General features: G+C 49.3%; 1 protein-coding gene across 2 annotated transcripts in view; it reads right to left on the reverse strand.

The window, feature by feature from the left end:
- LOC107113843 (lipoma-preferred partner homolog) overlaps nucleotides 1-15,424 on the reverse strand; it is a 430,270-nt gene that overhangs the window by 115,522 nt on the left and 299,324 nt on the right. For both annotated transcript variants that reach the window (XM_015415237.1, XM_015415238.1), the window contains one exon: nucleotides 5,301-5,900. In XM_015415237.1, the coding sequence (XP_015270723.1) occupies nucleotides 5,301-5,900 (600 nt within the window). The remainder of the gene's footprint in view (nucleotides 1-5,300; nucleotides 5,901-15,424) is intronic.

Here is a 15,424-nt window from a genome sequence, read left to right on the forward strand (position 1 = left end):
AATTCAGACTGAGAGTCCATGTGTGATTAAAATATAAAGTTTTTACTAAATTCTAGCATAGGGAAGGGTAACTGGGATGAAAAAAACAACAGAGCTAAATCGGCTGCATCCTTACACTACAAAGACAAAACTAGAAGAGAGAGAGTATGCTTACTCTTCTTGTTTCTTCAGAACACCAAAACAAAGACGGGAAGAGAAGCCATAAAATGGTAATACACCTTGACACTTTAGTCCCAATCAAATTCCTAGATCAGGGAGAAAATTCCCGGGCATCCTACAGCTAAAGAACCTTGGTTACATGAGAAACATGTGACTTCCTGTGAGTAACATGTGACTTCCTGTGAGTAACATAAACAAACACTTAATCCCAGATACACTGAGTGTTTTCAACTTGTAATTGCCCAAGGTCATCCAGCAGGTGCAAGTGGAGGAGTGGGGGAAACAAACCTGGTTCTCCCCGATTAGAGTCCACACACTTACCCACTACATCAAACTGACTCACCAAACTGGAGAGCTGGCCCCATCTAGAATAGATTTTAAATGCACCCGGGTAGAATCTGCAACTGAACAGCTTTTCGGACTCCCCGGTTTGTTCACCAGACCAAGCGAGACCTTGCAGATCAGAACCGTCAAGTGTGGTTGGCTAGCAACCCTTGGAAAGCATCTGCATGGTATCAAGGATGCAGGTTCTTGAAACATGTCCAACATATTTTGGTTGTCTTTTTCGGAGGCAAAGTTTCCCACCGAATTCTCCCTCCGAAACGGAGCAGATTCCTCAAACTCCACCAACAGTGTCAGGGACTGGCATACAACCATGACGTAACCATGAACGTAATCATGATGTAACCATATATGTAATCAAAAAGAAAACCATCTTCAAGTACTTGAAGGGCTGTCAGATAGAGGATGGTGTGGAGTTGTTTTCTGTTGCCCCAGAAGGTCGGACCAGAACCAACGGGTTGAAATTAAACCAGAAGAGTTTTCGGCCAAACGTTAGGAAGAGCTTCCTGACAGGTCCTCAGTGGAGCAGGCTTTTTCAGGAGGTGGCGGGCTCTCCTTCCTGGAAGGTTTTCAAACAGAGCCTAGATGGCCACCTGACAGCAATGTGGATTGTGTGAACGTAGGCAGATCATGAGAGGGAGGGCAGGAAGGGTTGCCTCAGTGCTTAGTTCTTATGGCCCTTTGCTTCACGCCCAGGGAAATGCTGATTGCCACTTCGGGGTCAGGAAGAAATTGTTCTCCAGGCCAGTTTAGCCAGGGATCCTGGAGGGTTGTTTTAGCCATCTTCTTGGCTTGACAGCAGCACATGTGAAAGGGATCTAGGTGTCCTGGTGGATCACAAGCTAAACACGAGCCTGCAGTGTGATGTGGCTGTGAAGAAAGCTAATGTAATCTTAGGATGCATTAACAGAAGCCTTGTGTCCAGATCACGGGAGGTGGTCGTTCCGCTCTGTTCTGCCATGGTCAGGCCTCACCTGGAGTCCTGTGTCCAGTTTGGGGCACCACATTGTAGGAAGGAGTTTGACCAGCTCGAGCGTGTCCAGAAGAGGGCAACCAGGATGGTGAGAGGGTTGGAATCCAAGTCTTATGAGGAAAGGCTGAAAGGGTTGGGTCTGTTTAACCCCCCCCCCCCCAGTCATATCTTTTTTAAACTGAAAAGCCTGGGAAAGAGAAGGCTTAGAGTGGACATGATTGCAGTCCTCAAATATTTGAAGGGCTGTCATGTAGAAGATGGAGCAGATCTATTCTCTCTTGCTCCGGATTGCAAGCCTAGATCCAATGGGTGGAAATTACAAGGGAGGCGTTACCGGCTAAATATCAGGAGAAACGTCCTGACTGTAAAAGTGGTAGAACAGTTGAACAGTTTGCCTCGGGAGGTGGTGGATGCTCCCTCGCTGGACATTTTCAAGTGGAGGCTGGATGACCATCTTTCGGGTATGTTGTAGGTATGTAGGGCTATCTTTCAGCTATGCTCCTGCAGAGTGCAGGGGGTTGGACTAGATGACCTGCGAGGTCCCTTCCAACTCTAACACTCTATGATTCTGGGCATGGAATAGGGGTCATTGGGTGTGTGTGTGGGGGGGGAAGTAGTTGTGAATTCGCCACATTGTGCAGGGGGTGGGACTGGATGACCCTGGAGGTCCCTTCCTACTCTACGATTCCATGATTCTATTCTATGATTCTAGGGAGTCCTTGGAAAGTTATTGTGGTGTGGACTACTAGGCCCATCCCAAGAGTGCTGTTGACTTGAGGGATGCCCTCACACTCCAGATCTACGGAGGCATCATACCCCAAGGTTGTGCCCACAAAAGAAGAAGAACGCCAGGTATTACATTATGAACACCTCCTGCACAGTTATGCACCATGTACTGCTTGCCCACAACGATTCTTTTGTTTGCAACCAGTGACAAAATGTAGCTTTCAGTTGCTTTTTGTGTTTGTGTGTGTGTGTGTGTGTTCCTGTTCTATGACGTGCCCTGACCTCCTCCACTCCTGGAGCACATTTCGCTAATGAGATTCCTTATCAGCTTTAGAGACAGGACAAACATGAATCTGCCTGATGCTGCTGAATCAAACCACTGGGAACCCTCAAGGTCAACACTGTCTACTCAGTTGGTCAGCCGTGTGGGTCGGTAGCAGTACAACACATTTGGAGTCCAGGGGCACCTTTAAGACCAACAAAGGTTTATTCAAGGAATGAGCTTTGGTGTAAACGCACACTTCTTCAGATACACTGGAATGGAAGGTAAGGGTTCAAACTCATAGACGGAGGCTGAACAGCAAAACAGTGCCCTCCACGCCTGACGGGAGAGAATGAGGATTTCCAGACACTTCCCACAATTAGAAAAAACACCTTTAGACGTTTATCTGCTAGACTGCAAGACTGGACTGCAAGAAGATCAAATCGGTCAATCCTAAAAGAAATCAACCCTGACTGTTCCCTGGAAGGCCAGATAATGAAGCTGAAGCTCAAATACTTTGGCCACCCAATGAGAAGGGAGCCCTCACTGGAGAAGAAGACCCTGATGCTGGGAAAGACTGAAGGTCAAAGAAGACAGGGACGGCAAAGGATGAGGTGGTTAGACAGTGTCATCGATGGAACGAACATGAAATTGAGCCCACTTCAGAGGACTGCGGAAGACCGGAAGGACTCGACTGTGCGACTGAACAACAACAACTGCTAGTCTGACATATTTATTGCTTGACAACTGTTGACCTTCTAACCTTCACTTGCTATTTAGTGTCACTTTGCATATCTTGATCATCATTACCTTGTATGTTAATTTGGTGTTCATTCTCTGGCTGGAAGTCTGAACCTTGCCTGCCGTTCTATTGTATCTGACAAAAAGTGCAAGGCACACGAAAGCTCATGCCTTGAATAAACCTCTGTTGGTCTTAAAGGTGCCCCGCTGGGCTCTACGTTTGTTGTATTGTCTACTCAGACTGGCAGCAGCTGTCCAGGGTCTCAGGCTGAGGTCTTTCGCATCACCTCCTGCCTGGTCCTTTTTAACTGGAGATGCTGGGGATTGAACCTGGGACCTTCTGCATGCCAAACAGAGGCTCTTCCACTGAGCCACAGCCCCTCTTGACAGCTCTCCCCAGTATCTTCCACAGCCCCACTTTACAGCTCTCCAGAGTCTCAGGCAGAGGTCTTTCCCATCACCTGCCGCCTGGTCCTTTTTAACTGGAGATGCCGGGGATCGAACCTGGGACCTTCCCCATCCAAAGCAAAAGCTCTTCCCCATGGCCCCTCCCCTCATGGATTCCTAGCCCATGTCCTCCGTTCAGCCCTGGTTTAGGGAACTGCAATGGCTCAGTGGAAAAGCCTCTGCTTGGTATGCAGAAGCTCCCAGGTTCAATCCCCGGCATCTCCAGTTGAAAAGGACCAGGCAGGAGGTGATGGGAAAGACCTCCGCCTGAGACCCTGTAGAGCCGCTGCCAGTCTGAGTAGACAAGACTGACCATGATAAGAACATAAGAGAAGCCAGTGTTGCACCAGGCCAATGGCCCATCTAGTCCAACACTCAGTCACACAGTGGCCAAAAATATACCAGGTGCCATCAGGAGGTCCAGCAGTGGGGCCAGGACACTAGGAGCCCTCCCACTGTTGCCCCCCCAAGCACCAAGATGACAGAGCATCAATTACCCCAGCCTGAGAGTTCCTATCTCTACCTTGTGGCTAATAGCAACTGATGGACCTCTGCTCCATATGCTTATCCAGTTCCGTCTTGAAGCCGCCCATGCTTGTAGTCGCCGCCACCTCCTGTGGCAGTGAATTCCATGTGTGAATCACTCTTTGGGTGAAGAAGGACTTCCTTTTTTCTGTTCTAACCTGACTGCTCAGCAATTTCATGGAGTGCCCACGAGTTCTTGTATTGTGAGAAAGGGAGAAAAGGTCTTCTTTCTCAACCTGCTCTATCTCAGGCATAATCTTGTAAACCCCGATCATGTCACCCCTCAGCCGTCGTTTCTCCAAGCTAAAGAGCCCCAAGCGTTTTAACCTTTCCTCATACGGAAAGTGTTCCAACCCTTTTATCATTCTAGTTGCCCTTTTCTGCACTTTTCCCAATGCTATACTATCCTTTCTGAGGTGTGGTGACCAGAACTGTACACAGTACTCCAAATGAGGTCGCACCATCGATTTATACAGGGGCATTATGATACTGGCTGATCTGTTTTCAGTTCCCTTCCTAATAATCCCCAGCATAGCGTTGGCCTTTTTTATTGCAATCACACACTGTCTTGACATTTTCATTGAGTTATCTACTACGACTCCAAGATCTCTGTCTTGGTCAGTCTCTGCCAGTTTGGACCCCATCAACATGTATTTATAGTTAGGATTTTTGGCTCCGATGTGCATCACTTTGCACTTGACCACATTGAACCCCATTTGCCACGCTGACGCCCACTTGCCCATCCTCGACAGATCCCTTTGGAGTCCCTCACAATCCTCCCTGGTTCTCACCACCCTGAACAACTTCGTGTCATCTGCAAAACTAGCCACTTCGCTGCTTACTCCCAACTCCAAATGATGGAAGCTCGCTGGGTGTCCCTGGACCAGTCACACACTCTTTGCCTAACCTACCTCACAGGGCCGTCGTGAGGATGCAGTGAAGGAGAAGAGGACAATGGAAGCTGCTTTGGGTGGAGAAAGGCGAGATACAAATAAAGTAAATACAGAAGCAAATAAATAGTCTGGGCTAGTCCGGCTGGGAAGAAAAGCAGCGCATAGCTGAGGTAATCAACCAACCAATAAACTTCCCAGCACCTTTCTAGAGGTTCTATGTTGACTCTCTTACCTTCGGTTGCAAGGCAGGGGGCTGAAGTTCCGGAGCCGGTTCGGTGAGGAAGGCTTTCTTCATATTGGATGGAGGGTGCAGTCCGCCCGGCTGCCCGGCTTCTGGTTTCCAGGTGTTCTGTGGCATGTAGGATGGTTCCGTTCCATTTCGCCCACCGTAGCGAGCCGGCTGGGGCGCATAGCCATAACTAGGCTCCGGATAATGCACCGGTTGGGGCGAGTAGCCATAACTGGGCCCACGAGGCTGAGACGGAGCATAGGGGGCCAGCGGGGGAGGCTGAGGGGTTTGGTTCGGGACCCCGCTGCTGTACTGGGGGGCCGGAGGCTGGTAGTGCGGAGCAGGCTGAGCCGACTTCACCTGCACGTTGAAAGTCGGCCGGGTCGCCGTGGAGGCCGTGGTGTACGAGGCTGGAACGGGCTGAGGTTTCAGAGTGCCCACGGGCGTCACGGGAACTGGAGAGGGCTGCGCCACAGGCTTGGAAGTGGATTTCTTGGTGGCCGTCAGAGGAGGCTGGTTCGGGATGACCATGCGCTTGTGGCTGGTGACCGGTGTGGATGCTGGCGGGGTAGCCACCGGAGATCCACTTGAAGCCACGGAGCCCTGCACACGAGAAACACCAAAGGAAAGGTGGTTGTGAACACCGGCAGAAGGCCATTCAGCGTCCACCAGCCACGCAACAAAAGAGAACCTCCATGTTCAGGGACAGTCAACCTCTGAATCCCAGTGCCAGGAGGCAACGTCAGGTGAAGGCCTCGGCCAACCAACCCCTGAAGATTGTCCCGGCACAGACCATTTCTGCAGAAGTGAAATTCCCCATCTTTAAAAAAAAAAAAAATTGAAAATTTTTATTTTATTAATAATTAGAATAAATGTCATAATAAAACTGTAGTATACAGAATAACATGTTAAAGGCGTACTGAATTTTTGAAACAATTGCATAACATGAATAGCATAACTGTAAACACAGAACAATATGTTGTGGTTATTACTCTTAGATGAAAACAATATATATGTAGCACATTGATAGCAGTTCTAGCAGTACAAATACAATATGTGGCTAAAACACATTATTGGACCGGTTAAACATTAGTCGACTTGCATAGAGATGAGTAAAGATAACCAATAAAATGTCCTAAGTGGAGTTTGTAATATAGTGCTCAGTCAAACATCAAATCCATAAGTGAAATTGGGACCATTGAGAGGATACTAACTGCTTCTGTGACAAGAAATCCAAAATCGGATACCACTTGCTGGTGAACTCATCCTGGTTTGAGTCTTGGGAAGGGGATGGTAATCTGCTGGTGACAGCGTCCATGAGAAAATGGTTCCATAACTTCTTGTACCAAGTCTCAATCGAAGGTGGGTTACTGTCCTTCTAAGCTGAGGCTATGGAAGTTTTGGCTGCGTCTAACATAATTTCGATGGTATCTTTGTGTGGTCTATTAATCAGTTCCTTAGGCCATGCGTTCAGAAATATAGTTTCTGGTTCAAAGGAAATGAAATTCCCCATCTTGACGTTTTTAAAACTGCGCGTTATGTGAAATTTTCAGCAGTAGATTTTTCCTCACTGGGCGCAAACCCAACGTTTTCTCCTTCTTACCCTGTGTTTTCGGAACTCGCTAAAACGGGGGATCCCGAAAACACGGAGTAAGGAGGAGAGAACTTCAGGTTTGCACCTGGTGAGGAAAAACCGACTGCAGAAATTTTTCACATCATGCGCAGTTTTAAAAATGTCAATGTGGGGAATTTCACTACTGCGGAAATGGCCTCAGAGACATGTTGAGAGGAAAGCTTTGCCGGTTTGATATCGGCCTGAACACAGCTGTTAACGACGATGGAGGAGCCCCACAAGACTGGAGGCGCTCGCTATGCTGAACAGAGATCTTCCGGAACCACTTCTAGTAGTCTAAAGGCCAGAGGAAGGCAATAAAATAATTAGTATTCCCCCTCCCCAGAGTCGAAAGGAGGCTGGTGTGTGCTCTTAAACCACGTTTGCCTTGGATGCATAGAGCTGGTGGGCAGGGGACAGATTCCAAAACCTGCAAGACCTTTTCAGCAGTGGCACGGGGTGGTGGGCAATGTTCCCTCTAAGCTGTGGAGTCTTGTGAGCAGTGTTCCCTCTAAGCTGAGTGAGTGTGAGCTAGCTCACAGTTTTTTAGCCTCCGGCTCACACATTTTCGTCTTAGCTCAGGAAGGAAGGCTCCGGAGCAAACTAATTTATGCCGTAGCCAAATCGCTCGCTCACAACTTTAATGCCAGCAGCTCACAAAGTAGAATTTTTGCTACTCCACAGCTTAGAGGGAGCATTGCTTGTGAGCAAAAATTCGGAAGCTAAGCAGGGCCGATCCCGGCAAGCACTCAGATGGAAGACCTCCAAGGAATACCAGGGCCAAGACGCCGAGGCAGGCAATCGCAGGCCACCTCTCTGAAACGTCCAAGCCCCACTAGGGGTTGCCAGGAGTCAACCATGACTTCGAGGAGCACGTGCACGTACACACACACACAATAATCACAAAAAGAAAAGAAAACTCTCAGCTAACGTAGGGCAACCCCATAGGGTTACAGAAAGCAAGCAAGCACTGTATAAGTAATGCAGACCCCAGGTGCTCAAAAATCATGCAAAACAGAGGTAGTTTATATCAAAATAGCACAGGACCACATATATCAGTAAAATAAATTTACATCATACAATGTACAAGTCCATGAATAGTGCAAGTCCATAAATGGCTGCGAGAGTTGGACTATAAGGAAGGCCGAGCGCCGAAGAATAGATTCCTCTTGAACTATGGTGCTGGAGAAGACTCTTGAGAGTCCCTTGGACTGCAAGGAGATCAAATCAGTCAATCCAAAAAGAAATCAACCCTGACTGTTCCCTGGAAGGCCAGATAATGAAACTGAAGCTCAAATACTTTGGCCACCCAATGAGAAGGGAGCACTCCCTGGAGAAGAAGACCCTGATGCTGGGAAAGATTGAAGGTCAAAGAAGACGGGGACGGCAAAGGATGAGATGGTTAGACAGTGTCATAGATGCAACGAACATGAAATCGAGCCAACTTCAGAGGACGGCAGAAGACAGGAGGGCCTGGCGTGATCTGGTCCATGGGGTCGCAAAGAGTCGGACTCGACTGTGCGACTGAACAACAACAAATAAATGGCACATAGATAAGAACAGTGCAGGTCCATAAATGGTACACAGACAAGACGAAGACTCCGGATTTTGATCTTCGTTTCGATCGCTCTTCTTCAAGAAGTTCATACTACTTCATAAAGTACTCATGATGCACAGAAGACTTTGAAATGGTACATGTAGGAGGAAGGATCCTTCACACAGCACTCACAGTGTATAAAAGCCGTCAAACCAGTATTACGGGAGAAAATTCAATCCTATTGTAATCATTAAAAGCCGGGTACCCGATCAGCAAAGGAACAAACTCTTCAATCATCGGTAAGCCTCACCCCAGAGGGTTTTCAAGACAAGAGACATGCAGAGGTGGTTTGCCATCGCCTGCCTCTGCGTAGCAACCCTGGACTTCCCTGCTGTTCTCCTATCTGAGAACGAGCCAGGGCTGACCCTGCTTAGGTTCCGAGATCTGATGAGATCGGCCTAGCCTGGGCCGTCTGGGGCAGGGCAAAAGACATATAGAGGTGGTCTGCCTTTGCCTGCCTCTGCATAGCAACCCTGGACTTCCTTGCCGGTCTCCCATCCTAGTACTAACCAGGGCCGACCCTGCTTAGCTTCTGAGATCTGATGAGAGCAGTCTAGCCTGGCTGATCCAACTTGGAGTGGCACAGTAGGAGAAGAAGAAACATGTGCATAACACCATGGAAAATCATGCCAGGGGTCATTTCCTGCAGGAGCGCACAGGAGCGGAGCTCCGGCAGTAAAGAGCCCAGGGGGCGGGCACATGCAACAAGCCCCACCCCCTGCTCCCAGCAGCCCTCAGTCAGAGCAAGAAGCAGCCAGGTAAGTTGCAGAGCTCCCCCCAGGCCCCGGTCGGAAACAGTCCAGTGGCACCTTTAAGACCAAGTTTTATTCAGGCAGAAGCCCCCCCTCCTCTGCAAGCCCCCCCCCCCCAATAGCTAGCAATCCAAAACAGTCCAGTGGAGCCTGAGCGGTGGGTGTTGCCTTCTGACACACTTCTGGTGATTTCAGGGGGTGTGGCGTATGCAAATAAGTTATGCTAATGAGTTATGCTAATGAGCTCCTGCACCTCTTTTTCTACAACATGACCCCTGCTTGTGAACATGCAAACGTGTGTGCCTGGAAGCAAGAGAAGAGGCCTCACTTCACAAAAGGAATGTGGACAGACTGGAGCGGGTGTAGAGAAGAGCGACGAGGAGGACGATCGTGGGGCCTGGAGACCAAGGAGCCCTCCGAGGAAAGGCCGAGGGACTTGGGAAGGTTCAGTCTGGAGAAGAGGAGGCTGAGGGAGACACGATTGCCATCTTGAATGGTTTGAAGAAGGGCTGTGTCACGGAGAGGAGGGCAGGGAGCCATTCCTATTGGCAGCAGAGGAGAGGACTCGCAAGAAGGGGTTTAAATTAAGGGCGGGAAGGTGCCGGCTGGACATTACGGAAAACGTTTTGACAGTCAGAGTTGTGCAAGATTGGACTCGGCTGCCTGGGGAGGTGGTGAGCTCCCCCTCCCTGGCAGTCTTCAAGCAGCGGCCGGACAAACACTTCTCTCGGCTGATCCCGCATCAAGCTGGGGGGTTGGACTAGATGGCCTATAGGGGCCCTCCTAGCTCTGTGATTCTGTGAGTCGGCTCTTACCTGATGGCAATTCCCACCACCACGGGAGGGAAAAGCGGAATAGAAATATCTGAAACAGTCAGCTCACGGGGGGGGGTACCAACTTTATAATTGTTTAATATAGTGAGGAATTGCACATTACCCTTTTTAACCCGTTTTGAAGCCGTTTTTGATCCGTCGTGGAGTAAACCGGTATAGGGCTGCCATTTCACACATGGCTTTCCCATTCCGGTAAAGACCTGGATCTGAAGCGGTTTGCCATTTCAGACTGCACCGCTTTTTCCCGCTTTCCCCCCACCATTTTTCACCCATGCAGGCAATCTCTGGCTTTTTTTTTAACGTTTGCTTTAGAGCGCTATAGCGCTGTAATACAACACTCCAGGCATTCCAATGGGGTTGATATAATGCTGTTGTGTTGTACCATTATAGCGCTATAACAATATAAAGCAAATGTTTTTTTTTAAAAAAAGCCGGATGTTGCCCGCGCGGGTGAAAAACGGTGGGGAAAAGCACATCGGAACCGGGGGAGGAAACTGAAGAATACTTGGAAGTTGTTGACAGGTAAAACGCTTCAGCCCCATTTCCTAAAAAGGACAAAAGCGTTTGTGTGTGAAATTACAAATATATTGCGGTAGGGAACCGGTTCTAAAACGGTTCTGTCTGAAATGACAGACCAGAAACCGTTTGGGAACCATTCCTCTTCCGTATTATATCGTCTGTCTGAAATTCCTCATTGTTTTGGCAATCTTTGATGGTGTTTTCTACCAGTGGAATTTGTATATTTGGGACTCTTGTGACACTAGTCTTTCCCCCTTGTTCTTTGGATTTACACCAAAGAAATGGGGCCTTGTCTTGCAGCATAAGCACCAGATTCATATTTCTCTCTCGTCTGCATTTTATATCATCCATTTGAGTGAAGGAACCAGTTAATGAAGGAAAGAAAAAAGAAAAGAAAAGAAAACAGAGAGATATGGGGGGGGGGGGGGGGAGAAAAGAGAATTCCGTCAGAATCCGCCCCTCGCCCCAGACAGTAAAAGCCCAGGATTAACTACGCGGCGCTGCCCCGGCATGAAATGCTATTCTGTTCGTAGGCTGCATCTTGATTCTGGACTCTCTGGGGGACTGTAAAAAAACCCGGTAGGTTAAGCCGGGTTAATTTCCCTCCCTCCTTTAATTTACAAGTACAATTTGCCAAACGTGACTTGCCAAAAAGGGGGTCAGGGGAGAGAGATCAGGCTGCAAACCACGGCTCCGCTCTCCTCCACGGGAGGGAAGGGGGGGGGAAGGAAAGCTTGGATCACCTTTGCCTAAAAGCTAGCGATAAAGCCACATTAAAGAAGGTGGGTTTTTTTCTTTCCAAAGCAGCAGAGAGGCCTCTGATGTTGAAAAGGGAAAATCGATATCTCGCTAAAGCAGGACAAAGCGGCTGCTGTCAAAGAGCCCAATCGTGAAGGCGGACGGATTAGGGCTCTTGGGGTGGGGGGAGCGCCCTGGGAGGGGATTTAAATGTGGGGGGAAGACATTGGGGGGCAGAAGAATGTCAGGCATCCGAGTGCGGGCAGGGAGGCAAGGAGGAAGAAGAGCAGAAAGGGGGGCAGTCCCTGAGAGAGGAAAGTTCCGGAATCCCGACGCATTCGATGTTCAGGCCGAAGTGGTCCAGTCGTTTGAGAAGCGGGTCTCCCCCGTCCGAAGGGTGTTCTGTACACAGTCCCCTGCATGTTGAAAGCTAGATACTAAGGAGAAGCCCTCTAGCCTAGTCGAGCGTGTCCAGAAGAGGGCAACCAGGATGGTGAGGGGGTTGGAATCCTACGAGGAAAGGCTGAAAGAGTTGGGTCTGTTTAGACTGGGAAAGAGAAGGCTTAGCTTAGAGGGGACAGGATTGCAGTCTTCAAATGTCTGAAGGGCTGTCATGTAGAAGATGGAGCAGACCTATTCTCTCTTGCTCCGGATTGCAAGACTAGATTTAATGGATGGAAATTACAAGGGAGTCGTTACCGGCTAAATATCAGGATAAACTTCCTGACTGTAAGAGTGGTTGAGCAGTGGAACGGTCTGCCTCGGGAGGTGGTGGAGGCTCCTTCGCTGGACATTTTCAAGCGGAGGCTGGACGACCATCTTTTGGGTATGTTGTAGGGCTATCTTTCAGCTATGCTCCTGCAGAGTTCAGGGGGTGGGACTAGATGACCTGCAAGGTCCCTTCCAACTCTCACATTCTATGATTCTATGAATCTCCCTTGACATGCTATTTTTCTATGTGAGAGCCAGTTTGATATAGTGGTTAGGAGTGCGGACTCTCATCTGGGAGAACCGGGTTTGATTCCCCACTCCTCCACATGCAGCTGCTGGCGTGGCCTTGGGTCAGTCACGAGTTCTCTCAGAGCTGTTCTCTCAAGGGCAGTTCTCAAAGGAGCTCTCTAGCCCCGCCGACCTCACAGGGTGTCTGCTGTGGGGAGGGGAAGGGAAAGGAGATTGTCAGCCGCTCTGAGACCCCTTCGGGGTAGTGAAAAGTGGTGTATAAATCCAATCTCTTCTGCTCTTATTCTTCTATGTGGAAGGTGTTGGGATAGGGGTGATGCAAGGGAATTCAAGCCCAGGCCTGTAGCTAGGATATTTTAAATTCAGAGGGCCTTTAAATAAGTCGGGGGGCACCCCACACAGACACCCCCAAGGGAGCACCACAAATAAAATTTTAAAAGTGGAAGTGGGGGGGCCTGGGCTGGATGGGAAGTGGGGGGAATTGGCACTAAATCAGGGGGCCAGGCCCCGAGATGCCCCACTGTAGCTACAGGCCTGTTCAAGCCCCCTCCACAGCTTGGAGTTCCTCAGCTGGACCAACTAAGTGAGAATGAGGCATCTGCATGGCCTTACAGGTGGTGATACCGGTATTCTGGAGTGCCACTGTGGCGGGTAGGATGTGTGGATGTCTTCCCTGTAAGTAGCGCCACCACCAGAAAGATGCATTGCCCCACAGCTTTCAATCGAGTGGGGGTAAGTGACATCGAAATCAGGGGGTCCCCAGCAGCTTTCTCAGTATCTGCTGCCTGAGACGCTTTCACTGGAGATGCCAGGGACTGAAGATGGGAACTCCTGCACACACAACCACTTTGGTGATGCCCGCAGAAGGCTCTCTGGTATGCCCGCTGCATGGGTGAATCTGGCTCATATCACACCAGTAACAGGCAAAATATGTAGGGGCCGTCATATGGTTAAAAAACTACTTTCTTTCCCACTACACCATCAGCTCCCCCACCCCCCCATTTTTCGCTCTCCTTTGTTTTCGTATCCAACCAGACCAGGCCACTTGGTCCACGCAGCTCAGCACTGTCGCCTCTGACCAGCTTTCCAGGCAGAGAAAGCTCCTGCTGCCCACTAAACTTTCACTGGAGCTTCTCGGGATCAATTCTGGGCCACTGATTCAGGGGCTCGAGGACCTTCTCTGTCCAGGAAGGCGGAAGAGTCATAGAATCATAGAATGTGAGAGTTGGAGGGGACCTTGCAGGTCATCGAGTCCAACCCCTGGCACTCTGCAGGAGCAGAGCCGAAAGATAGCCCTACAACATACCCGATAGATGGCCGTCCAGCCTCCGCTTGAAAACGTCCAGCGAAGGAGCCTCCACCACCTCCCGAGGCAGTCTGTTCCACTGCTCAACCACTCTGACAGTCAGGAAATTTCTCCTGATATTTAGCCGTTATAGACTCCCTTGTAATTTCCACCCATCAGATCTAATCTTGCAATCCGAAGCAAGAGAAAATAGACCTGCTCCGTCTTTCACATGACAGCCCTTCAAATATTTGAAGACTGCAATCATGTCCACTCTAAGCCTTCTCTTTCCCAGGCTTTTCAGTTTAGAAAAGATATGACCGGGCCGGGGGGGGGGGGCGGACATGAGGGAGATTTATAAAATGATGCATGGGGTGGAGAGAGCTGGCAAAGATAATTTTTTCTCCCTCTTTCCAAATACTAGAACTCGAGGGCATCCAGTGAGGTTGATAGGCAGTAGGTTCAGGATGGACAAAAGGAAATACCTTTTTACACAATGATAGTTTGAAATGTGGAATCTATTGCCAGAAGATGTAGTGATGGCCACAGGAATAAACAGCTTTAAAAGGGGATTAGACAGTTTCATGGAGGAGAGGTCTATTGGTGGTCACTAGCCATGGCGACTAAACGGAACCTCCATGTTTAGAGGCAGTCAGCCTCTGAATCCCAGTGCCAGAAGGTAACATCAGGGGAAGGCCTTGGCTGCTGTGAAGAACCGGTTGGCTACTGTGAGAAAAGCATGCTGGATTAGATGGCCCATTGTCTGATCCAGCAAGACTCTTTTGATGTTCTTATGAAAGCCGAGGCCTCTCTGCCCTGTTGTTGGCCCTGCAGAGGAACTGGTTGGCCCCTGTGTGAGGCAGGATGCTGGACTAGAGGGACCCTCACTGGTCTGATCCAGCAGGGCTCTTCTAATGGTCTTATGAAGGCCTCGGCCTCTCTGCCCTGTTGTTGGACCTCCAGAGGAACTAGTTGGCCGCTGTGTGAGACAAGATGCTGGACTAGAGGGACCCTCACTGGTCTGATCCAGCAGGGCTCTTCTAATGGTCTTATGAAGGCCTCGGCCTCTCTGCCCTGTTGTTGGACCTCCAGAGGAACTAGTTGGCCGCTGTGTGAGACAAGATGCTGGACTAGAGGGACCCTCACTGGTCTGATCCAGCAGGGCTCTTCTAATGGTCTTATGAAGGCCTCGGCCTCTCTGCCCTGTTGTTGGACCTCCAGAGGAACTAGTTGGCCGCTGTGTGAGACAAGATGCTGGACTAGAGGGACCCTCACTGGTCTGATCCAGCAGGGCTCTTCTAATGGTCTTATGAAGGCCTCGGCCTCTCTGCCCTGGTGCTGGACCTCGAGAGGAACCGGTTGGCCACTGTGTGAGACAGAAGGCTGGACTAGACGGACCCTCACTGGTCCGATGCAGCAGAACTCTTCTTACGTTCTTCTTATGTTCTTATGTCTGCAAGTAAGAAAGGTGTGCTATCCCAATCTGTTTTTACGATGGGTTTGGCTTTTTAAAAAAATATGCTGGGTTTCAATTAATATATTTTGGGTTTTTAAATTATTTTTATTTGATAAGCCACTTCATCAAGTTCCTAGAGAGGCTGCATGAAAATGTTCTGAATAAATATATAACAACCTGAGGGCCTCTCTTGCTTTTACGGTGGAAAAAAGAATCATCTCGGGAAGACTGAAAAAAGAAAAAACGCTTTCTTTCACAGGGGCAAAAGGCATTTCATTGATTTTGTTCTTCGATTCAGGTGGATTTTGTCAGCGGAAAATTCCGATGCCGTGTGAAACGAGCAGATTCATTGCTTCAGCCAGCCGTGAAGAGCAG

The sequence above is a fragment of the Gekko japonicus genome, unplaced genomic scaffold (assembly GCF_001447785.1).
Source record: "Gekko japonicus isolate JY-2015 unplaced genomic scaffold, Gekko_japonicus_V1.1 scaffold210, whole genome shotgun sequence".
Lineage (NCBI taxonomy): Eukaryota > Metazoa > Chordata > Lepidosauria > Squamata > Gekkonidae > Gekko > Gekko japonicus.